The following is a 26,762-nucleotide window of genomic DNA, read 5'->3' as shown; positions in this document are numbered from 1 at the left end:
ACAAGGGTACTCAGTCTAGAAAATGCATCTACCAGGAATTTAAGAGGATGAGCCGGGGACAATGAATATTCAAAATACCATATTACTCCCCATATAGCAAGGCTTTAAGGATTACGAACCACCTTTGCTCATCTTTAATATGATCTAATAATTTAAATGGGAGATTCTTTCTAACAAGTATGGCCAATCCCCTACTCCTAGTATTAAAAGATGTCAAGTACACCCAATCCAACCCACCCTGCTGCAATTTCAAATGTTCCTTATCATCAAGCTGTGTCTCCTGCAATAGGGCAATTGAGATTAGAAAGTATCCTTTTCCTGTTAACTGGTGAATAGCTCACCTTAATGCTCCAGATATGGCTAATGGTGTGCTTAAATTTAAGCATGCCATTAGCCATAATATTCTGCAATGACATTTGAACTCCTGAGAGGAATAATTCAACTTACAAATTGCTGAGCATCACCAAAAAAAGACTCATAGAGCCTAAAAACTACACAAAGTAAAACTACTATAACTACTAACAAATTTACAAAATTTTCAAGAACTATATACACAAAAAAAACAAAAAGCAAAACAAAATACAAATTACCAAAGGCACTCAATGAGGGAATTTACCCCCTGTCTACCGGAGGCACTTACTCATCCCACAACTGCCTTCGTCATCCCTTCCAACTTGAGCCACACCCAAGATCCAAGCAAAAGAAAGAAAATAGCAATATTAACAAAGAAGTTAAAAGTAAGTATTCCACCCATTCCCAACTATACATTAATGCTGATTAATATCAGAAAACATCTATCAACACTTACTTTAAGAGAAGGAAACAAAAACATTATTGTCTGTGTACATTAAACCATCTAGCCTACTTTGAAGTGTCCAGAAAGATTTTTGGTTTCTCTGAGAAATCAAATGAACATGTAAGACTATTGTAAATAAAACAAAGCACCACTGGTCCCTCAGTCTTCTCTTAATATCATTAAAGGACTTCCTTTTCCAAATCACCACTACAGAAAAATCCTGGATAAACATAATCGTAGAGCCCTCATGAATTAGGGCCTGTGGGGATCCCTCCTCTCTGTTCTGGAGGCTTCCAGAACTCTTTGTTTATCCCCGTAACTATGAAATTGCACTAGGACTGAGCGAGGACACTGGTCCAAACCTGACCTGTGTGCACATCCTGGTGAGTTCTCCTGTGTACACAACCTGGTGAGTTCTCTCAGTCTTCACCCAACCAGCTTCAGCCTCTAAGCAAAGGAATTGTGGAAGCCATCTCTCAAAAAAAACCTCACTGGCTGACCACCTCCCATTCCTTCCGGCAGTCCAATGATGTGGACATTCTTCCTCCTCCCTCTATTTTCGAAATCGCGACTTGCTCAGTTAAGACCCAGACCTGTTTCTCAAGGGCCTGCATCCATTCCTTTGAGGAATTGATTATGGTCTCCGATGCTGCGGTCCATTGTTCAACCTCCTCCATTCTCTTTCCAAGGGCCTCAAGCTGCTACTCATGTATCTGAAGCATGGCTGAAATCGAGTCCAGCCTATTGCAGAAGTTCACTTCAATCAAAGCCTTGATAATTTGCCGCAGCTTCGCAAACTCTACGACCAAGGCCTGGTAAGCAATGGGTCTGACGAATTAACAGAGGGAGTGGCAGTCATGGCCGCAGGCATGTTTGGTGTCTCTGAAAGATCTCCGCTCATAAAAACAGGATTAGTAAATGTTCTAAAATTGTTTTAATGTCAAATTTTATCAGAATAGCATAAGTAGGGATGGTTAACATACTACTTTGCTTGAGTTGTGATGCAGAGCTCAGTAAAGCAGATCTTTCAGATTGCTGCCATCTTGGATCCCTTCCTGGGCCAACTTTAAAGTAAAAACTTAAGCTGTGTCAGTCATCAGACACCTCCAATCAGGAACTAATTATGATTCAGAGTCCCTTAGATTTTTGGGATGGAAGAAATAAATGAAAAGACAACAGTCCAAGTGAAAAGAATGGCACACTGGGGAGTGAAAATATCAAGGGAAGACAGGAACTACCTACTATGCAGGCAATGAACTTCCATTTTCTTGGTCATCTCAGATCAACCCCTCCCTGATCAAAACTTTAGGGCATATTTTATTACCAATGGCACCAAGTTCAAAACTGGTTCAGGCTTAGGCCCAGGCAGTTGTTAAAGAGAAGGATGGTGTTATTGATTAGGGAATAGTGTGTGTGGAATGGACTGTAAAAAATGAATTTAGTTTCTCTATGTTTATTTGGAAGAAATTTCTTCTCATCCAGCACTGGACTTGAGAAAAGCAGATGAAGTTTTTCAAGATTGTGGAGACTTTGGAATGTGCGGATATGAAATTGAACTCAGGGTGATCAGTGACGATGTATTAAGAAGTCTGGTTGCGTGTTGAATGTTTTGCTGTAACTGGACTTTGGATTTGCAAGCTGTTTTGTGATGCAGAGTTTCCACTTCATGGATAAAGCATTTTCCTTTGCTTGGGAGAAATTAGATGTGCGGACAAACCAGGTTAGGTCAGATGGAGCTGATGTCAATGGCCTGCCTTCCACACACTCCCTTTAATGCTAATGCCCAGTAAATCTAGTTTGTAGCATATGCTACAAGGTATAGTACAGCAACTCACCAGTGCTCCTTCAACAACACATTCTAAATGCATAAACACCACCTATCTTCAAGGCCAAAGTTAGCAGACTCACAGGAGCAATATCACCTGACTAGCACTTTCCCTTTCTGGAGAACATGCAAGAGTGGATCTTTGTTTGGTTGTCAGAACCTGATGATTGGAGTCCTGCATGGATCTGTGACGGCCACTCCTTTCATCAGTATTTAAAACAGTATACCTTTTTGTAAGGGAATAGCCACAGGAGAGTTCTGCTATATCTGTCTGGTCCTCTTACTCAGCCTGCTGGCCACCCTTTCTTCTCCTGCCTGTGGAGTCTTAATCTGCGGTATGACCACTTCTCTGTATGTGGTATCCATGACACTCTCTGTGAATGTTCTTGACTGTCTCCAGCTGCCACTAAGGCTGCAATCCCTAGGCTCCCAAGAGTTGCAGCTGGAGAAATTTCCTGCAGACATGCTGGCCTAGCTACTGGAAAGTTTACTGACTTCCCACATAGAGCATGAAGAGCTTCCTGTCTTGACTTATGCCTTTCAAATTAAACTTTTTTAGAGGATAATTAATAACTCACCAGTCTTTATTCCATGGTCCTCATAATTATAGAATGTAGTCCTTACAAACTATAAACCACACACAAAAGCAAAAAAACAAAAAAAACCACTTTCCCGCTGCACCAAAATCCCAGTGAGCTCAAATTCACAGAAGCACAGACATACTTTGTTTTTGTCTCACTTGTGATGTGCTCTCTCCCAACTGCTCATGTAAAACTTACTAATGAATCACTAAGAATTATTCTTCATGTGCTCATGAACACTGTAGACTTAAGAGTCTGAATTTTAAATAAACTGACCTTGAGAAAGTATAGATGAGGAGATGGGAGACAGGAACATTTAGACTACTGGTGAGGGTCAGGCTTCTCAAATAATGTCATACATAGAGTTTGGGATTGCATGCACCACCACTGTGGAATTTTAACTTCTCACTGAGCATGTGTTATCTCTGACTATTCATTATCAGGAACCCAGCTTAACTGACAAAACTGATTTCCAATCTGATCTAGAACCGGTCATTTCAGTTAAAAGACAAAGTGCACCTCTGGTAGAGAGGGATGGCAGTGATGTTGGCAGAGGAATGGAAGTGAGAATGATAATCTAGATAGGGAAGTTTGCTAGTTTGGAGGAGCTGGAATAAGGAATCAGAGGCAGGGAAAAGGAGTGATCAGGTACCTTGTAGGGCAAGGTTAGAGAACTCAGTTGGGGGAAATCAGACATCCAGAGACAAAGAAATCAGAAACAGAAACAGTGCTCACAGTTCACGATTCACCCACAAGAGGAAGTGTCCTTTCCATGTCCACCTTGTCAAGACCGTACACATCTTACAAACTTCAGTCAACTCACCCCTCACTGTTCTATATCCATCTGGGAGCTCCTTATGAATTCTTTGCAACATTCTTTCTGACTATCTTTTTACGTCATTTGTAAATTTAGCTAGCATGCCTGCACTGCCCTCATTTATGTCATCAATCAAATTCATTGTATGACTGGCTCTGCTGCATAGCATTGAAGTAAAACTTGGAAATACAATAGTTATAGGAGATTCAATTGTAAAGGGAAATAGATAGGCATTTCTGTGGCTGCAAACAAGACTTCAAGATAATATGTTGCCTCCCTGGTGCTGGGTCAAGAATTGTTCAGAGTGGCTACAGGACATTCTGGAGGTGGAGGATAAAGTGGTGGTGGTACATGTACTGACATAGGTTAAAAAAAAGGACAAGGTCCTAAAAGCAGAATATATGGAGTTAGGAAGTAAGTTGACAGTAGGACCTCATGATCTTACGATTAATACCAGTACCACATGCTAGTCAATAGAGAAATAGCAGGATATATCAGATGAATACATGGCTGGAGAGATGGTGCAAGAGGGAGGGGGTTTCAAATTTCTGGGTCATTGGGACCAATTCAGAGGAGGTGGGGATAGTTACAGCCAGGCAGGACCAAAACTAATATCTTTAGGAAGTATTTGCTACAGTGGTTGAGGAGGCTTTAAACTAAAGTAGCCTGGGGATGGGAGTCAATGCAAGCAGTCAGAAAAAGGGATTCTGGATTAGAAAAAAAGACAGAAAGAGGAATAGGAAAATTGATGAACAGAGAAATCAAGGGCCAGGAACAAACAGGGGCTCAATGAAAACTGATGGGAATGAGACAAGCAATGTTAAAAGGAGAAATTGTAAGGCTTCGTGCCTTAATGTGTTGAATATTTGCAATAAACTAAATGAATTAATCACACAACTGGAAGAAAATAGTTATGATAGAATCAGGATTATGGAGACATGATCACAGTGGGACTAGGGATTGGACAGAATATCTAGGGGCATTCAATATTTAGGAAGAACTGAAAAAAACAGTGAGATAAGAAGGAAAAGGCGGTTGAGTTGCATTGCTGATTGAGGAGGAAATTAGCATAATAGTGAGGAAGGATATGAACAATAGCCTGATAATGTGAAATCTGTATGTGTAGAGCTGAGAAACACCCAAGGAACAAAAAACATTAGTGGGGATTATAAATGGACCCATAAACTGTAGGTGTGATATTGGGAATGGCATTAAACAGGAAATTAGTAACAAGAAACATGTAACAAAGGAACATCAGCAGTTATGGGTGACTTTAATCTACATACAGATTGAGCAAATCAATTAGTAACAATAATATAGAGGAAGTATTTGTGTAGCTTTCAGGTGGTTTCTGGATCAATACATTGGGGGACTATCTAGAGAACAGATTATTGTAGACAGGGTAATGTGTAATGAGAAAGAAATAATTGGCAATCTAGTTGTGCAAGACTTCTTCAGAATGGGCAATCACAACATGATAGAATTCATTATCACAAAGAAATATGACATAGTTGACTCTACAGCTGGGTTCCTGAATCTAAATAGAGGAAACTACGATGATACGAGGTGCAAAGACAAAGGAAAACATGCAAAGAGTGTATGGGTGAACTGCCGCTAAAGTAAAATGGGAATGGTAGCCAAACATGGCTTCCAAGGATAATTAAAGTTGGTGTTAGATCCAAGGAAGAGGCATTCAAATTACCCAGATAAACCAACAGATCTGAGTAATGAGAGCAGTTTAAAATTCAACAAAGGCAGACAAAGAGTTTGATTAAGAAAGGGAAAATAGAGCAGAAAGATAAGTTTACAGGAAACATTAAAAATTGCCTGTAAATGTTTCCATAGGAATGTGAAGAGAAAAAGATTTACAAAGTTAAATGTAGTTCCCTTACAATCAGAAATAGGCGAATTTATATCAGGGAAATGGCTGACCAATGAAATACATACACAAATGTTTGGGAACATAAGATTTAGTGAGAGCAAGGAACTGAAGGAATTCATATTATTAGGGAAATGATGTTGGGGAAATGGATGGGATTGAAGGCCAATAAATATCTAGGTCCTGACAGGTGAATATATAAATGGTCTAATTAATGATCCCTACAAGCTGGTGGAGCATTGCAATTATGGTGACTTAAAGTCAAAATTCGTAATAGATTGGATCATTATAGGCATTACGAACAAGTCTTTGTCATTTGCATTAACTTTCAAAGAAAACCTAACGCCAGAGAAAGTCATTCAAATGGTGAGTGAAGCAGCGATCCAGAAGGAAAACAGACCAATCCAAAGAGAAGAACACAAATCTTGACACAGGATATCTACAGAATGTATTAATTTCTGAAGGTACAAAACCTCAAAAGACAGGCAAGGTAAGATAGTGCAGCAGGCAAGACAGACACCAGGCCCATGCCTGTGCTGTGGAGCAAAGAAACTTCACAGGCATGAACAGTGCTGAGATTTCAACATTGAAAGCTTTTGTTATACAATGTACATTATTTTCAGAAAATGTGCTAAAGCAACTCATAACCACAGAAAAGCAGAAAACTAAAAACTACCCACACAAAGAGACCAGTTTCTAGTAGAAGATAAGCCCAAAGTTTATCTTGGGGAATTAATTGACCCAGACCAAATATTTTGACATTTATGTTAATTGGCATTTAACGAATTTCATATCAGACACAAGAGTACTGTCATAGTACTGTCAGAAAGGAAACTTTGGTATGTTACAACATTGGTTACATTGATGACAGAAGATCAACTACATTTTCCAGGTGCATCCTATTTAATGTTAAAGATATACAACAAATGACTTCCCAACAAAGGGGACGCTAAATACCAGAAAACCGATATGTACTTCACAGCAAAGAAGAGTAGAAGAGTTTATATTGATCTTAATCTCATTCAAAAATGGAAGCGGTTAAACAACGAAAGGTTCAGGAAGTCCCTGCAGAAAATCTTGCAGTGTTCTCTAAACTCATGGTGGGACCTAAACGAAAAGCAGAATCTTCTGAAAAAAACAATTAACACCATCAAGGAGATGGAAATGGCTTGGCTGAAATGTTTTCAACTGAAGGGTTCTGATTCCAAGTTGTAACAAATTTGAAAATGAAGTGCAAGCAAAGAGACAAGAACTATACTGTCTACATCACTGTATGAAACTACATACAGTGATATACAGAAAATAGAAAGATCTGCAACTAAATTAAGTCGAGTGAACAAAAACTCTGACATATTCAAGACTACTCTTAGGTACTGATGTGATGAGAAAAGGACACCTTCAACCAAAATATCCAATCTCTTCATCTACCAAAGAAAATTCCTAACTATCAAGCAATTATTTATCTCTAGGTAACACAATTGAGATAGTGAACAAGCTGATTTCAGTAAACAAAATATTAATTGAGAAGGAAGCAGAAAGGCCAAAGAGTAAGTCTACTTACTGCAGCACAGATCTAAAGCTAGAATAAGAACCAATTCCACTGACATATAACTCCCCAGAAGACATCACTAAGAAGAAACAAACAATGTGCAATATCCAAGAAAGCAGAAAGGAAAAGGTCACCTAATCCAGCAGAGATATTGACAGCTGTAAAGAATAAATGTTTGTCATGACTTGTTAGTTGTTATATGGCAACCTGATGTGTTCAGAATGATCTGATGTCCTAACACATTGTTGACCTTAGCATATGGGAAGGTCTTTTGTAGATGACAAAATCACTGATTCACAGCATCAAATCACACAAATATTTACCTGTGATTTTCCAGTTCCAGCATTGCCAACAACAAAGACTGAGTGACGTACTTGAAGTATTTCCTCCAGCTGAATTACTTTCAGAACAAAGCTATCTTCAGGCTGTAGATGGAGTTCCAGTATTGACTGCCTAACAACCTATACAAACATAGGAAAATCTATCAACGTTAAAGAAAACAAAAATTGAAATATCTGACAACAAATTATCTTAGCTGCACATATGGATTATAAATAGTAAAGCAACAGTGCTTCAATTCCACGTTCTGTTGTTAACTATAGAAACATAACATTAAAATTTCGTGATGGAGAAGGCCAAAGGCCGAATATGGCTGACAGCGATAAATTGCAAAAGTTCTGGTGACATGGAGATAAGACCATTAAAAGAGCATAAGAAATAGGAACAGGAGGGGGCTGTTCAGTCCCTCGAGCCTGTTCTGCCATTCAATAGTATCATAGCTGATCCAACATTTCTCATCTCTACTTTCCTGATCTTCCCCTCTAACACTTGATTCTCCTACTGATTAAGAATCCATCTATCTCAGCCATAAATAGCCACATGGGCTCGATACCAAACCAAAACCAGTTCTGATTTGTTCCTTGTGGTTATGGCAGCAAAGTGGCGGCTTCAGGCAGTGACTGAAGTGGCAATGGCTTGAGTGTCAGCTTCAGCATCGGCTACTTGGTGAATCCAATCTGTCCCTCCTGCTATGGCAGTGACACAATGGGTTCAGTGGTGGCAGCATTGCAGATTGGTCCAGAAATCCTTGTTTTGGCTACCTCATGGGTGGCTTTTGTAATGGCATCCTGTAGCCACTTCAGAAGTCCAGAATCCATGGAAGGAACAAAAAATGAACTTTGTCCTTATTTTGTCTCAATTTTTTTTCCCAATATCTGTATTTAAAATGATGCCAAATTGTGGTGACTTTTAGACATCTCACTGTATTTTTATAATTACACTGACAATAAATTGCTATTCTATTTTATTACCAGTTGAACTTATATGCTAGCATTTTGTGATTTATGCATGAGAACTCCCAAATCTCTCTGTGCTACAACTCTCTATATTTAAATTAATCTCTTCAATTCTTCCTGCCAAAGTGCATAATTTATATTTTCCCACATTGATTTGAAGTTACATGAACTGACAAAGTGAAAAAGAGGTGAATAAATCAGCAGAGCAGGACCTAATTGACAACTAACCTAGAAAGCAGCAGTTCAAAAAATCAATCGTGTAATCGGTCCAAAATTCCTGGGGTGGACTTTGAATGCTCAACTTTTTGATTACATATATAAATTAAGCCAAGCTGATGCTCAAACAAAACACATAAGGGAGTAACACGACGTACTATGTGGTAGATGCAAGAAGAATTTATATTTTATACATGGGGGAATGTTTCCAGTGCTCTCTATACATAGAACAACATAGAACATAGAACAATACAGCACAGAACAGGCCCTTTGGCCCTCGATGTTGCGCTGACCTGTGAACTATTCTCAACTCGTTCCTCTACACTATCCCAAAATCATCCATGAGCTTTTCTAAGGATTGTTTAAATCTCCTTAATGTGGCTAAGTTGACTACATTAGCAGGTAGGGTATTCCACGTCCTTACCACTCTCTGTGTAAAGAACCTATCTCTGACATCTGTCTTAAATCTATCACCCCTCAATTTGTAGTTATGCCCCCTCGTACACGCTGACGTCATCATGGTAGGAAAAAGACTTTCACTGTTTACCCTATCTAATCCTCTGATCATCTTGTATGTCTCTGTCAAATTCCCTCTTAGCCTTCTTCTTGCCAATGAGAACAGGTTCAAGTCTCTCAGCCTTTCCTCATAAGACCTTCCCTCCAGACCAAGCAACATCCTGGGCGGCACGGTGGCACAGTGGTTAGCACTGCTGCCTCACAGCGCCTGTGACCTGGGTTCAATTCCTGCCTCAGGCGACTGACTGTGTGGAGTTTGCACGTTCTCCCCGTGTCTGCGTGGGTTTCCTCCGGGTGCTCCGGTTTCCTCCCACAGTATAAAGATGTGCAGGGTCAGGTGAATTGGCCATGCTAAATTGCCCGTAGTGTTAGTAAGGGGTAAATGTAGGGGTATGGGTGGGTTTCGCTTCGGCGGGTCGGTGTGGACTTGTTGGGCCGAAGGGCCTGTTTCCACACTGTAATATAATCTAAAAAAATCTCCTCTGCACCTTTTCCAATGCTTCCGCATCCTTCCTGAAATATGACAACCAGAACTATACACAATATTCCAAGTGTAGCTGCACTAGCGTTTTGTTTAGTTGCAGCATGATATTGTGACTCTGGAACTCAGTCCCTCTACGAATGAAACCTAACACACCATATGCCTTCTTAACAGCGCTATCAACCTGAGCGGCAACTTCCAGGGATCTATGTACATGGACTCCAAGATCCCTCTGCACATCCACACAACCAACAATCTTTCCATTGACCCTCTGCCTTCTTGTTATTCTTCCCAAAGTGCATCACCTCACATTTAGCTGCATTGAACTCCATTTGCCACCTATCAACCTAATTCTGCAGTTTATCCAAGTCCCCCTGCAACCTGTAACATTCTTCCAAACTGTCCACTACTCAACCGACTTTAGTCTCGTCTGCAAATTTACTAATCCATCCACCTATGCCTGCGTCTAAATCATTTATAAAACAGCAGTGGTCCCAAAACAGATCCTAGAGGCACACCACTAGTAACTAGTAATACACTCATTTACAGTGACAGTGTCAAATGTACTTGAAAAGTGACATAAAAAGAATGATTCTTGCATTTTATTGCTTTTAATATGATATGATTTTAACAGTGTGAATTGCAACCTATTTGTAAATACAGAATACAAATCTAATTGGTGTATTAGTGGGCTTGTTTGTTAGTATTTTGCAAAACATTGAAAACTAAGCATGTAAATTATAGTTGATCTATATATTTATATTACCTGTTCAAAATCTAAATCTCTCTTTCTCGGCACATCTAATGCTGGGAATAGATCTCCAATGAGTCCCATAAAAACAGGCAAATCATCTGTAACTATCTTTGGAATATTAAAGTCTCGCAAAGCTCTCATAAGAACCTGATCTTCAGGACGAGTTGGATCTCCTCTTTTCAATGAGCCAGCCACAACCAACACAGACTTGATAGCCCGCAATCCCCAATCATAGTGATCCTGTGAGATAAAATGACATGCTACATATTTGGTATCATTTGTTGGAATCCTGTCAAATTAGGACAGCCGTTGATTGAGGAAGAAAATAGAGAGATTTCTTTACAGCGATTTTAATCATTGACATTTTTATGAAACACTTCAATGAGAGTCTTAATCATGCTAAATCTCTGATTTCTTCATAACTCTCCTTAAAATTGACTCAGTTGGCCAAGTTTTTCGTCAACTGTTCAAGATCAATGAGGCCATCAATGTGTGGAATTACAGGAGAACGGCGAGATCCTAAATGATATTTCATGCCAGTATTTACTGTGGAGAAAGAAATGGAAGTTAGGGAACTCAGGGAAATAAATGGTGATGTCTTGAAAAGAGTCCACATTGCAGAAGAGAAGATGCTGGAATTCTTAAAATGCATAAAGATAAATAAATTCCCAGGACATGATCAAGTGTATCCCAGGACACTAAGGGAAGCTAGGAAAGAAATTTCAGGGCCCATAGTAGAGACATTTGTACCATCAACAGCCATGGATGAGATGTCAGAAGACTAGAGGGTGACTGTAAGGAGAGCCAGGGTACTTCAGATTGGTGAGCCTGACTTCAGTGGTGGCTAAGTTGTTGAAGGGGATTCTGCGAGATAGGTTTGACATGTATTTGGAAAGGCAAGGACTGATTGAATAATCCTTTGTATTCTGCTCTGGGTGCCTTATTATAGGAAAGATGTGGAAGCTTTAGAGAGAGCGCAGATTACCAGGATTCTGTCTGGGCTGGAGGGCGCATCTTATGAAGAAAGGTTGAGGGAGCTAGGGCTTTTCTCTTTGAAGTGAAGCAGGATGAGAGGTGACTTGATAGCAGTGTACAAGATGATGACAGGCATAGATAGAGTGCTAGAGACCTCTTTCCATAGCAGAAATCACGAGGGACCATAATTTTAAGGTTGATTGGTAGAAGATTTAGGGGAGATGTCAGAGATAGGTTCTTTCCATAGGGAGTGGTGGTTGCGTTAAATGCACTGCCAGCAGTGGTGGTAGAGTCAGATACATTAGGGACATTTAAGCGACTCTTGGATAGGCACATGTAAGATAGTATAATGAAGGGTATATAGGTTAGTCTGATCTATGTGTAGGATAAAAGGTCAGCACAACATCGAGGGCTGAAGAGTCTGTACTATTCTATGGCTTTGTGCATGGAAAATTGTGTTTCACAAAGTTGATTGAGTTTCTTGAAGAGATGACCAAGAAGAGAGCTGAAAGCAGAGCAGTAGACGTTGTCAACATGGACTTTAGCAAGGCGTTCAACAGGGTTCCACATGGTAGACTGATTAGTTAGATTACATGGGATCCAGGATGAGCTAGCCAATTGGACACAAAATTGGCTTAGTGGTAGGAGGCAGAGAGTGAGGTAGAGTACTGTTGTTCAGACTGGAGGCCTGTGACCAGTGGTGTGCCAGTGGTGTGCTTCAAAGATCAGTACTAGGATTCACTGTTGTTCATCATTTATATAAATGATTTGGATATGAATACAGGAGGCATGGTTAGTAATTTTAGTGATATCGTGGACAGTTAAGAAAGTTATCTAAAAGTACAGCAGGATCTTGATCAACTAATGACATTATCAGCATTGAATGTCATTTTATCAACTTTTTGAGGGCTCCATTGATCAGAAGATTATCTGGACCAAACATAATCTCCCTCCCATAGGAAGGATGTTGTGAAACTTGAAAGATTTACATTAGGCTCAGGAATGACAGATGGAGCTAATTTAGATAAATTACAACAAGGTGTTGCATTTTGGTAGTCAAACCAGGGCAGGACTTATGTAATTAATGGTACGACCATGGGGAGTGTTGGATGGGGTTTGGGGGACAGAGGATGGTGTTGGTGGAATTGGGAGGCGGGGGGTGGTGTTGGACTGGTTAGGCGGATGTGAACTCGTGCAAGCTGTTCTGTTGCCTTGTCTCCTGAATGGGGAGCAGACTTAATAGAAAACTCCGATCCCCAGAGGAAAGGCATTGAATTAATTAACCGAATAATCAATTATCTGAAAGAAATAGTGCCTGCCCATCTCGTTCGGGTAATCGAGGTTCCTCTGTTCTCATGCAGTGCCTTTTAAATGCTGTAATTGTACTAGCCTCTTCCACTTCCTCTGGCAGCTCCTTCCATATCACACCACCCTTTGTGTGAAAAAGATGCCCCTTAGGTATCTTTCCCCTCTCATCCTAAACCAATGCCCTCTAGTTCTGGACTCTCCCACCCCAGGGAAAAGATCTTGTTTACCTTCCCTATCCATGACCCTCATACTTTTATAAACCTCTAAAAGGTCAACCTCTGTCGCTCCAGGGAAAACAGCCCCTCCCTAAAGCTCAAACCCTCCAACCCTGACAACATCCTTGTAAATCTTTCAAGTTTCACAACATCCTTCCTATGGGAGGGAGATTATGTTTGATCCAGATAATCTTCTGATCAATGGAGCCCTCAAAAAGTTGATAAAATGACATTCAATGCTGATAATGTCATTGAACATCAAGGAGAGAAGGGTAGATTCTCTCTCAAAACTGTTACCTATGATGTTGGGAATCTTAGCTGGAGAAAGTGAGGACTGCAGATGCTGGAGATCAGAGCTGAAAATGTGTTGCTGGAAAAGCGCAGCAGGTCAGGCAGCATCCAAGGAGCAGGAGAATCGACGTTTCGGGCATGAGCCCTTCTTCAGGAATAATTGAAGAAGGGCTCATGCCCGAAACGTCGATTCTCCTGCTCCTTGGATGCTGCTTGACCTGCTGAGCAATCTTAGCTGGAGGTCAAGATGGATCAATCATTTGGTACTTCTGGCTGAACTTGTTTGCAAAGGTTTGACTTTAACATTTCTATTGATGTGTTGTGCACTTATATCATTGAGGATAAGGACATTTGTGGAAAGTCCTGCTCCTGTTAGTGCTTAACTGTTCATTAGTATTCATGACTGAATGTGGCAGAACTGTAGATTTTAAATCAGGTTTTAATTCTGAGGAAGGGTCACCAGACCCAGACGTTAATTCTGACTTCTCTTCAGATTTGCTGCCAGACCTGCTGAGCTTTTCCAGCAATTTCTGTTTTTGTTTTTGATTTACAGCATCCACTATTCTTTCAGTTTAAATCAGACTTGTTAGCTGTGGTGTCAATTATCTCGGTCTATAGCAAGCTGCTTGCATTGTTTGCTAACCAAACAATATGTTTTATAGTCTCACCAGGCCGATACCTGAGGACAGAGGCAAGAAGGGTAGGTGTGATCTTGGAGGAGAGGGGTGTCCATCACTGATGGCCAGAGGAAACATTCTTCAAAGTAGGTTTCCTCACTTACTGTCTGCTTTCAACCTACTCAGTGAAACCTTTCAGGCTTGTCATCTTCCTTCCATCTCTCAAGCTGTATGTGTTATAGTGTCAAAGGCAGGATAAAGTCTTTAAAACAAAAGGACCTCAATATTTCTATGGCATTACCCACCCACTGTAGCATGATGGGCAGCTTGGTATTTGCTGAGAAGGAAATTTCTTTATTGAATTTGACCACCCTGTTTTCAAATGTGCTTTTATGGACAGGATGATTGGGTATATATTTTAATTACAATTTTTGTTGTTTCCTTGGAAGGTTGAAGGGTCAATTTCCTTTCAATTTTTTCTGTTTCCTCTCTCAGTTTGCATTTTCGGTTAGCACCTGCATCAAAAACATGCAGACTTTGAAAGCGGGTTCCATTACAGTGGGGAAGCATGCTTTCCATAATGAGTTGTTGTGTCCAAAATAGAACTGTTTTTAACAGTAATTTCCCAAGGGAATATGACATTAGAAAGGGAATTTTTCTGGGTTTTGGGTAAAGAGCAGGGCAGCAACATTAATCGATAATTCTTTCAACAAACTAGTAGACACATATCAGATCAATTATTTGTTGCTGTATAATTCTGTGACTACTTATTCAGAAAAGGCAAAGGGTTATAAATCGAAAGGCACTTCATTGTCTATAATTGTTTCCTACTGCAGTTAATAAACAATTATGGATCAGGAACATACCATTATTACTAAAAGAAATTCAAGTTAGTACCTTATTTTAACTATACGTTAATGCAAAGCACTTTTTCAGTTTTTATGTAGGAAGATGAATCCACTACAATAAACAATTCATTGAAGTTACCTGTTTAGAAAGGAGCTCTTTACATAATGTATAAAGGGTAATAAATTTTCTAGCAAGTAATCTGGCATCAATGAAGCCTTCAGCAACCAACATGATTTCACAAATTAACTCGAAGTCTGGTACTACCATAGCACAAGGTCTACAAAGAAGAAAATTAAATAATAAGCTTACCTTTAAAAACACAAAAAAACCTACAAAACACACATTGGCAGGCTGTGCAATATATATATAAAATGACAAGATAGGCAGAGATAGGATAATGGGGTTATTGTACTGACATGGATAGAGAAGTGGTTAGCAGACAGGAAACAGAGTAGAAATAAACATTGACCCAGTGACCAGTTGGATACTGCAGGGATCAGTGTTTGAACCCCAGTTATTCACAACACATGTTAATGATTAACTAAGGGAATTAGTGTAATATTTCCAAATTTCCAAATGACTTAAAGCTGGGTAGGAGGATAAACTGTGAGAATGATGCAGAGATGCTTTCGTGTGATTTGGACAAGTTGAGTGAGTGGGCAAATGAACAGCAGATCAAGTGGAATGGGGATATATCTCAGGGTATCCATAGAGTCATAGAGATTTACAGGATGGAAACAGACCCTTCGGTCCAACCTGTCCATGCCGACCAGCTATCCCAAACCAATCTAGTCCCACCTGCCAGCACCTGGCCCATATCTTTCCAAACCCTTCCTATTCATATACCCATCCAAATGCCTTTTCAATGTTGCAATTGTCGCAAAAACAAGATGGTGATTATCACGAGTGGCAATAAGTTGGAAAAGGAGAAGGTGCTTTGAGACTTGGGTGTCCTTGTACACTAATCCCTGAAAGTGAGCATGTGATTTTCAACCATCACAATTTTTCTTTTATTTTTCTCATTTTTGGTGTGGAACTGTGAGTTGAAGTTGAGAATTGAACTTTGAACTTTGAACAGCAACTTGTTTAAAAAGAGAACAAAAAGTTAATACTTCCTATTGGGAACTGACCTGGAAAGTTCATGCAATTTAATTACTGATCTGGGGACACAATACACGATTTGGCAAGGAGATGTTACTATGCTCAGGACTGGCAATTGGTTGAATGATGAATTAGTTGATCCAGGAGGGCCAGTGTTAACATTCTGGGTCCAGTAACGCTTCTTCAGAACTCATTTTAGTTAGGAAAATGTTGATATATGTGAAGATGGGGTGAGGGAAGGAGGTATGAATAAACAAAAGATGGAGATGAAGCCCAGAGAGAAAGAAAATAATTGAAATGGATAAAGGTCAAAGAAATGGATAAAGGTCAGTCTGGGAGAATCAATAGCTGCTAATAGGGACCATTAGTGACTGACAATAAGCTGTTTGTGGAAGCAGCCCATATAATGACAAAGTCTGATTTGGTGAGGATGGGCTAAGGTGAAGGTGCTCAGGCTCTAAAATTATTGAACTGGATTTTGAATCCTGAGGGCTGCAGGGTTCCCAAATGAAAAAGTTAAATGCTATTCTTCCATGTTGTGCTGAACCTTACTGCAGTACTGCAGCAGGCCTGAGATAGAAATGTTGGCTAGGGAACATGGTGGTATGTTGATATGGTAGGCAACAGAAAGCTCAAGGTCATTTTAGCAGACAGAGCATAGGTTTTCTGCAAAGCAGTCACCCAGTCTGCATTTCATCTCCACAATATAGAGCAGACCACATTGCGAGCAGCAAATACAGTGGACTAGACTGAGTGAAGTGCAGTGAATGTGCTGCTTCAGGTTGGCTGGGGCCTTAGATAGTGAGAAGAGAGGAAGTAGTTGGGCAGGCTTTGCACCTTCTACAAGTGCATGGAGGTTTGGGGAGGTGTTGAGAGTGGAGAAGGAGTGACCAAGGTGTCCAGGAGGGAGTGGTCCATGTGGAAGGCTGACAACTGAAGGGAGGGGAATTTGTGTCTGGTAGTAGCATTCCGCTGAAGGTAGCATAAATAGCAGGTAATGATTCTTTGAATGTGGATGCTGGTAGGGTTGTAAGTGAGAATCAGGGAACCATTATCGCTGTTGTGGGAGGGAAGAGACAGGGGTGAGAGGACCAAGTGTGGGAGGTGGGTTGGACATGGCTAAGGGTCCTGTCAATCGGGCTCTATGATCAAAGAAGATTGAACTTTAATTCGTAGCTATTAATCAAATTACCTATGTTCTGTGAAAGTAAGTCAGATAGTTGGACCTATTAGTGATAGATACAATACAGGGATGAAAGATGTTGAAATACAACAATAGTAGTGGAGATTAAATGTCAGAAAGCACAGCTTTAAATAAGTTTTACTCAGCTGGTCAAAAATATAATACTTTATGGAGTGTCTCTGAAAAGGAGAACACTGAATGGCAGCAAACAATTAACGTACTGACAAGTCTTCAGGAATTGGGAGAATTCACATCAAACATCCAAGGGATGATGTTCTATTTTTATCAAACAAGTGACTACCACTACGTACTGGCAAATCCATTAACATTATTGTCTATACTCATGAATTTACTAAAATTCTTTGAGGAGATAACAAGCAGGATATGTATAGGTGAAATGGCAAATACAATATATTTATATTTTCAGAAGGTGTTTGACAAAGTGCCTCACATTAGCCAACTTAATAAGATAAGAACTCATAGCAGTATATTAGCATGGGTAATGTATTGATTCACTAATCGGAGAGAGATGATTGACATAAGGGGTATTTTCATGGAGGCAACCTGTAGCTAGTGGTATGCTGCAGGGATCAACACTGGGGCCACAGTTATTTGCAATATCCAGAACAACCTCAGTTATCTGAACATCAATTATCTAAATGTCGGATTATCGGAACAAGATCTCAAGATCCCATAAATGCTTCCTTTGTTTATGATCAGATCCGTTATCCGAACAATCAGCTATCCTAACAAAATACTCCCCGCTGTCTGGTCTGGATAACTGAAGTTGTTCTGTATATTAATTGCTTGGGTGAGAAAAGTGAATATACAGGTGCACAATCCTTTATCCAAAACCCTCAGGGCCAGCTGGTTTTCGGATTTTGGATTTTTTCAGATTTTGGAATAAATGGTATTTTCACAGTGAAATAAAAAAAACTTATCGAGAAACAGACACATGTGTGATTATTATGAGCACTGAGACAGATTTGACGCTTTCCAGTGCTGGGCCATGCCACCACATCATGTCTGAGTGACATGGGTTGAGTGGGTGTGGAGTTGGGTTAACTGTTTGCAGGCCAAACAACCTTGTTATGGAGAAAAAAAAAACTTTACAAAGAGAGCTTTGGATTTCAGAGCTTTTTGGATTTTGGAATTTCAGATAAAGGATACTTATACTATAGCCAGGTTTGCAGATAAAACAAAAATAGGTGGGAAGGCAAGTATTGAGGATGACAAAGAGCCTTTAGAGGGACATAAACAAGTTAAGAAAATGGACAAAAACATGTCAGATGGAATACAACGTAGAGAAATGTATAATAATGCACTTTGCCGGAAGAATTGAGGAACTGAACATTATTCAAATAGAGAAAGACAGGACCAAGCTACAAAACAAAGGGATTTTGGAGTCTTCATCCATGAATCAAAAAAGCTACCATCCATTTTTAATGGGTAATAGGGAAGGCAAATGAAATGGAATGCTTCAAAGGGAAGGAAGTTTAAAAGTAGGGAGGTTTACTAAAACTAGGCAAAGCACCATTCAGACCACAGCTGGAATATTGTGAATAGTCTTGGAACCTTCATCTAAGAAAAGATAAAATGGCAATGGAGGCAGTCTAGAGATTGATGTGATGGCAAGAAGGCACAACAATGTCTCTTCTCCTCAGGAGCATAAGGTAATTCAGCATGTCCATAAGGACTCTCACCAACAATAGAAACCATTCTATCTGGATGCACATCATGGCTTGGTACGGCAACTACTCTACCCAGGACCATAAGAAACACAGCCCAGTCCACCACATAAACCAACCTTCAATCCACTGACTCCATCTATACTTCTTGCTGCCTTGGAAAGGCAGCCAACATCAACATGTGCCATCCCAGTTATAATCTCGTCCAATCTCTTCCATCAGCCAGAATATACAAAAGAATAAGCACACATACCAACAGATTCAAGAACAGATTCTTCCTTGCTGTTATTAGACTTCTGAATGGACTCTCAATTTCAAATCTAATGTGGATTTTATGTTTTGTACATCTTCTTTGCAGCCATAACTTTGTATTCCTCCCTCTTTTCAGTCACCCTATGATCTGTGTCTTTTATGATCTACTTGTACTGCACGCAAAACTAACTATTCACTGTACTTAGGTACAGGTGACAATAACAAATAAAATCAAAAAGATCAGTTATACATTATATAACTGATAAAGGTGGATAACTTATCTGTGGGAACTTTGCAAGCCACATGTGTGCTATCGATCAAACCCTACACTTGTGGAAATTAACAATGGTTCTGAACCTGATGAATATCTCAGCTTGACCGTTTTGAGCAGTGCACTAATGACCATTGTCAATTACCTCCTTGTAAAGGTCATTAGTCACCAACTGGATGCATCAATGCATCAAAGACTACAAGACCCGACAAGAGTCTAGTGGACCATCAGAAAGATCCAGAAGCATAGAAGCTCAGTGCCACTGTGGCCTTCAATGTAATTGGTATTGGCTACCCACCAATTCCCAGGGGTCATGCTCACCCTGTACCCTGGCACATGGATGACATGGCTTCCCTGGAGAAGCAGTCTGCAGAAACACTGCTACACAGATATTTGCAGATGAATGAGCCTCAGATGGTGGATACTCATGAGAATTGTTTCATCTCCATGAAGGATACTGTTCCTTTGATGTTCTGTTCCCTTTTCCTGTGTATAAGGCAATCCCAACGGTTGTTCCAGGGTTGCCTAAAAATTCCCGCTTCCTGTGCCTGAGCCTCTCTCCCTCCCTGCTGTTTCTTCTCAAAGGAGGCCCTGAAGCCTGAGTGAATGAAATCTGTGGCAGATTGCCTCTCATCATATGTAATCCTTCTATACAAATGGACGAAAAGGAGGCTGGAAGAATACAACAAGCCAGGGAGCATCAGGAGGTGGAGAAGTCAACGTTTTGGGTATAACACTTCTTCAGGAATGGAGGTGGGGACAGGGGGAGCTGCAGATAAAAGGTGGGAGGGGGAGAGTTTTGGGTGGAGAGAAATGCAGAATGGTGAGGTAGTGGTGGTGGTGGGTACAACCTGGTTGGTCGATGTGCAGGTTGTAGCTGGAAGGAAGGGTTGGTTTAGATTAGATTACTTACAGTGTGGAAACAGGCCCTTTGGCCCAACAAGTCCACATTGACCCTCCGAAGAGCAACCCACCAAAACCCATTCCCCTACATTCACCCCTGACTAATGCACCTAACACTATGGGCAATTTAGCACGTCCAATTCACCTAACCTCCACATCTTTGGACTGTGGGAGGAAACCGGAGCACCCAGAGGAAATCCACGCAGACACGGGGAGAATGTGCAAACTCCACACAGACAGTTGCCCGAGGTGGGAATTGAACCTGGGTCCATGGCGCTGTGAGGCATCAGTGCTAACCACTGAGCCACCGTGCTTCCCCACGGTTGGTAGAATGGAGGTCGGGGTAATGGGTGGGAAGGTTATGTGAAATTGGAGAATGACTTTTTCCTCATCCATTCTTATTGCTCAAATGATACTATCTTAATGATAACAATATCCTCAAGTGCTAGCATGGTATCCACCCCTAAAGTTCAACCCTGACTCCATTTATTGCTGTCCAAGTTCTTCCCTGCACATCATGCTGGTACTTTCAATAGTTGAGCTCCCACTTGCTTGCCTTCACCTCTTATGAGTCAAGGATCTACATCTCTGTGAATCACAGGTGCTGCTAAAAAAGATGAAAATTCATTGTAAACTTGCTGTTAATAAGCCCATTAATTGCCTCAATTATACACTGGCTGTATTGACGTGTAAGGTCCGCCCTCCATGCTGGCTGCTGTCAGTGATATGGGGAAACAACATTAAGATGTTGAATCCCAGTCTGTTGTCTTCCATTCTGATTTTACGCACCTTCTCCTGCTACTGAAGCCAATTTGAAAGGACTTATAAAATTATGTCATAGTATTGCCTATTACAGAGTTCAAAACCTGGCATTTGGGCTGGACTGGGATTTTGAAATGAAATGATTTTAATTGTATTGAAAATAGGAATGAATCAAAAATCAGTTTCATGGACATTATGATGTGCTGGGATATGTAGTTTTGAATCTATTGTTTTGTTTAAAACTTTATGCTGCAAATTATAAAGCTTCAGTTACTGACAGAAAAAGGACAATACAGCACAAAGTGATAGTATGTCAATGAAGCATAATACCTCATTTACTTAGGCAAAAAAGGCAAAGTTCTATTAAAACATCATCAGAGTAGCAGATAAAATGATTTTGGAAATTCTACAACAGCTATCATTTTTGATCACCCAAATTCTGATATTAATAAATTGCACATATATAATAGACATATTTTTAATATACAGCAAATCTACAGAACAATATTTAAACTAAATAATCAGTTACAGTACCGGAATAATGCCTTCAGATTTTCTGGAAGTTCTGTACGCCCTGCATAACCTGGGTTCATTGTGATGAAAATGCCAACAGTAGGGATAAGAACAATATTTTCTCCAAGAAAATTAAATTGCTTTTTCTTGTCACGTATTGCATCCTGTATACATTTCACCTGCAAAAGCAAAATACTGCACAAATTATAAATCTAAAATAACAGCAGAAAAAACTGAAAAGCAACATCCAGGAAACCAAGTTACCATTTGAGGCTGATGACATTGACGAAAAGTCAGTGGTCTGAAAAGTAATCTATTTAAAACCTTATTACATCTTTTCAATTATCTTTCTCTTTACATATTCAACGAAGAGTTAGGATGAAAGCCACAAGCATCACCAGACCTAACTAAAAAGATGAGGTGTCAATTTCGTGAAGCTATTACACACGACTACTTGTATGTTAAACAGCATATCCAATATGTTATAGACAAGGCCAAGCAATCCCATAACCAATGGATCAGATAAAAATGTCACAGTCCGACCATATCTAGTTGTGAATGGTGATGAGCAGTGAAACCACTAACAGGAGGTAGTGACTTAAATAATAGGTGAACCCAGCGCATCAATGCAAAGATATATTTGCATCCATCTCCAACTACATTTGTTCAGCTAATGATTCCTCTTGGCATTTTACTGAGGACCCCAGCATTGCAGTTGCCAGATTTCAGTCAATTGAATTCACTCCAAGTAATATCAAGAAGCAGCTTAAAATAAAATTGATCATTGTCGTAACCTCTCGTCTTGAGATTGCAGGAATGTTAAAGTATGAGAACCATAGGCTTTCCAGCCATAATCTGTGCAAAGAAGGCAGATAGTACTCTGTAATCATGTATCCCCATTGATTTCACCAACAGAATTGATGTGCAGTGACGTTTACAACTCCTTCCATTTTTCACAAGCCACCCACCATACAGAGCAACCTTGATTATCCAAATGACACAAGTGGGAAGTATTTTGTTCGGATAATCGAATGCTCGGATAACACAGTTTAGCCAAGCATCGATACTTTGCGATCTTGTTCAGATAATCCGAAATTTGGATAATCGATGTTCGGATAATCAAGGTTCCTCTGTATACTGTTTCTTTCCACTTTGGTCCCTAATCTCAACAGCACATGAGCTTCTGAAAATTTTCAGGAATAGGCAGCCATTACCCTGCACCCTCCTCATGTCATCTTTATTTCTCAAAATCATCCTCAATTTTCAGCAGATCACTTTGGCTTTTTTTTCCCCAAATTCTTCAACATTCCCCATTATACTGGATCCTATTACCATTTGATTGGAAATACTATACCTCCCCTCCTTAATTGAGGCTGCACCCATCTTTGTTAGCACTGCTGTTTCACTCTCAACCCTCCTTGTGACATTCTGAAAGTTATAGCTCAATTCCATGGACTATACTGCAAGATTTCTCTGACTGGTCCTGCCTCTATTACAAATCAACCACAGCCCATGACTGTGAAAATTCCTTCTCCCAGAGAATACATTTGGAAGGATCCAGATGAGGACTGTACTGGCCCCTGCTTTAGGCCAGTCAGTTTTCTTCTTGAGTGACTATCGTCACCAATCACCTGTCCACCATATCAGGGATGCTAGGCACTTCCCTCTTCCACTCAACTCTCCTCACCTCACTCCACATACCTCACAGCCCATTCACTGCTTAACCAAACCTTTATGCAAGCTGCCAGTCTCCAACTCCACTTTCTTGTCCCACCAAATGCAACATAGAAAACCACTGATCTTAAACTCCAATGCTGACTAATGCATGCCATCAATAAATGAGCATAAACAGAGTGCAATAATTTTCTCATCTCTTGATTTCATCTTGATGGTATGATACAATAATGAAAGCCTTTATGCTAATCAGTATTCATGGCGTGCATATGTAAGAACTTGCCACAGGCTGGCATGAGATTCAACACACTACAAACATGTAGCTGACTTAATCTCAACTCTCATTAAGGATATCAAAACTTCAGTTCCTGCCTAACTCAATCACTCCACATGGTGAATTTAGGCACTTTGGGCTGTGTAAAATCCCCCACTAAAGGTATGGTGTTTGGAGTTTGCTTCTGCAACTTATAATTGATGCAAGTTATTTGATCATTCAAACTTGCGATTGATAATTTTGTTGGCAAATGGTAGCAAGAGATATGGGGAATGACATTGTATTGTAGATTGAATTGGAGATCAACCATGATCTTGTTGAATGGCAGAACAGGTGCAAAGGGCTAAATGCCTTTTCTTGTTGCTGCATTTCTTCAATCCTGTTCAACATTCCATTGCTATTGATCTGATATGCCGAATAGAAGAATGTAACCTGGTTTTCTGGCAAATGGAAGTCAAATCTACTTGGGAGTTTCAGGATTGGTTCCTAGCCCACCCTACAAAAGGCATAGGCAACTTATGACTCGAAGAACCTTAAAATAGGACCAAGAGGCAATTTAAATGTTAGAAATACTCTGAGGCTGATTCATACTGCATATCAACTGCCTCCACCTTCATAATCTGTCAGGGTAATACTGAAATTAAGGAACCTCTCCCCTAATTCTCCTTTGAGCTGCCAAGAACAGAGGCTCCCAACAGGACTAATCGCTGTACTTATGCTCACAATAAAAGCTTGTGGATTTTCAAGAGCAACTTCACAATTTTGCAACTAGGAGGTTACATCTACAGTGCTGTAAAGGAATCCAGGCCTCCATCTCAATTCATCTCAGTGGAGAGTCATTGGGATCAGGTTCAGTAAACCTTGTGGCTCTCAGAAATCTATATTTTTATCCCATCTGTTCCTTTGCATCGGAGTTATTTAAAATTGAGGAATTCTGTGAAATTCATGCAGTGAAGGTTGTGGACTTCTAATTTCTATCCCTTCTAAAGTAGAAGAAATTCTCGCAGAAGTTGGGGTCCATAGAAAATATACTCACTGAAGAGTGGTGCAAATAAATGACAGCATAATGATCCAGCAAATAATTTGACCTATTAGAAATTGTTTAACTTAAGCGCAACATTTGTCTGGCCTTTATAAAGGAAGCTGATTTTCTAATTTTGACTCCATAAATTGGGTTAAAATAACATAGCTGTGGTGTTTCCATCTCTATGTCTCTATGTTAGCAAAGAAAGCTGCAAATTCACTTTTCAAGAATCTAAGATAGGAATTCGATTACACTTTTTATAAAAAAATTAATTTCCCCTTTCTAATGGTTCCAATATCTCCTAATGGAGAAAGGTTTACTTTTCTACAAGGATGTGGTCCAGGCAGTATTACAATTCTAGCAGTAGTATGATCCCACTGTGCCCTTTGAGGGCCTCAATTGACTCTGGTTAGGACGGCCACTCTTGAACATTCCAAATTGGGACTTAATTGGTGGCAGCATCTTCACCATGCATGTGTCCACCAAATTAAACAGAACACCAACACCCTCACCCCACACCTCCACACTCCTCCCACCCTCCCCACCCCATACCCCCAAAACCTCACCATCCCCACTCCACATTCCAATCCACCTCGGAGCAGAGAATCAAATTATGCCCTTACTGTCAAAGCAGGCGGCATGGTGGTTCAGTGGGTTAGCACCACGGCACCTGGCTTTGAGTCCAGCCTCAGGTAACTGTCTGTGTGGAGTTTGCACATTCTCTCTGTGTCTGCGTGGGTTTCCTCCTGCAGTCCAAAGATGTGCAGGACAGGAGAACTGGCCATGCTAAATTGCCCATCGGTTTAGGTATATTAATCAGAGGGAAATGGGTCTGGGTGCGTTACTCTTTGGAGGGTTGGTGTGGATTTGTTGAGCCAAATGGCCTGTTTCCACACTATAGGTAATCTAATCTAAAATGTGTAACAGTGATTTTCCATAAATTGGAGTACACTTACTTTGAATTTTGAACAAAGTAAATGTCTTCAATCGGGAAAGTATGATTTAAAAAATTTAAACATTTTAAAAATTACCTGCACAGCAATCACTGACAAAACCTCTACGGAGATCCTGTTGAATTCATCAAAGCAGCCCCAAGCTCCACTTTGTGCCAGACCTTTGTAGATATTCCCACAGGACTACATGGTGAAGAGAGATCACTTCTATAACTGTTAACATACTTTGAAAAGTAAAAACATAGATGCTATTCTTAAGGAACAAATATGTTAAATATCAAAGATGAAAATATACGTTATTCAAAACCTCTGTTAAAGTCCAAATAATTTAACTTCCTACTCATAATAAAGTTCAATCTTATTTTCATTTCATTGTTTTAAAGCTCCTTTCCCATTTCATTTATATAGGGAATAAGTGTAGAAATGGTGAGATATGCACAGAATTCTTACTCTAATGTTATGAAAACATATTGAAGTGTGTACAGTTAGTTGAATTGAATTTTAAGAGTCATAAGCATTACAAATACTTTGAGTAACAATGAACATTGTTTATGGATAAAATATCAGCTGCTTTGAAGGCTGCTAGTAAACATATTCTTCTTATATTATATTTTCCATTGCTGCATCAACTTTCTTCTAAACAATTTCTTGCTTTCATTTTTCAGCATGAGAAATGTTGCAATTGTTAGAGAAAACTGTAAAGGTAAAGTCACCGTAGCCCTGGAGGATCATAGGTCCACACTAGGACTGGGAGCTATAGTCATAGAGGATCATGGAGCAGCTATCTCGTTAAAGAAAGATGTATTGCGGTGAGTTAGGGGAGTTGGTGGCTCAGTGATTAGCACTGCTGCCTCACAGTGCCAGGGACCCAGGTTCAATTCTAACTTTGGGTGACTGTCTGTGTGGAGTTTGCACATTCCCTGTGTCTGTGTGGGCTTCCTCCAGATGCTCCAGTTTCCTTCCACAGTCCAAAGATGCATAGGTTATCTGAATTAGCCATGCTAAATTGCCCATAGTGTTCAGGGATGTGCAGGTTAGGGGTAAACGTAGAGTGATAGGGGAATGGGTCTGGGTGGGATGCTCTTCAAAGGATTGGTGTGGACTTGCTGGTCCAAAGGGCACGTTTCCACACTGTCGGGATTCTATGAGTTTAAATTGAGGATTACCATACTTCAAGCAAGGAGCAGAGTTGAGAAGGCA

General features: G+C 40.1%; 1 protein-coding gene across 1 annotated transcript in view; it reads right to left on the bottom strand.

Moving 5' to 3' along the window:
- Positions 1-26,762, bottom strand: part of LOC122562216 (dynein axonemal heavy chain 17-like) — a 464,703-nt gene that overhangs the window by 204,161 nt on the left and 233,780 nt on the right. Inside the window, exons 37-41 of the mRNA XM_043714924.1 lie at positions 25,641-25,745; positions 21,659-21,816; positions 15,103-15,241; positions 10,722-10,949; positions 7,771-7,908 (exon numbers count right to left, since the gene is read on the bottom strand). Coding sequence (XP_043570859.1) covers positions 7,771-7,908; positions 10,722-10,949; positions 15,103-15,241; positions 21,659-21,816; positions 25,641-25,745 — 768 coding nt within the window. The remainder of the gene's footprint in view (positions 1-7,770; positions 7,909-10,721; positions 10,950-15,102; positions 15,242-21,658; positions 21,817-25,640; positions 25,746-26,762) is intronic.

Source organism: Chiloscyllium plagiosum, chromosome 24 (assembly GCF_004010195.1).
Source record: "Chiloscyllium plagiosum isolate BGI_BamShark_2017 chromosome 24, ASM401019v2, whole genome shotgun sequence".
In the NCBI taxonomy this organism is placed as follows: Eukaryota; Metazoa; Chordata; class Chondrichthyes; order Orectolobiformes; family Hemiscylliidae; genus Chiloscyllium; species Chiloscyllium plagiosum.
Note: the sequence above shows the minus strand (reverse complement) of the source record. Positions and strands in the feature narration are given on the sequence as shown.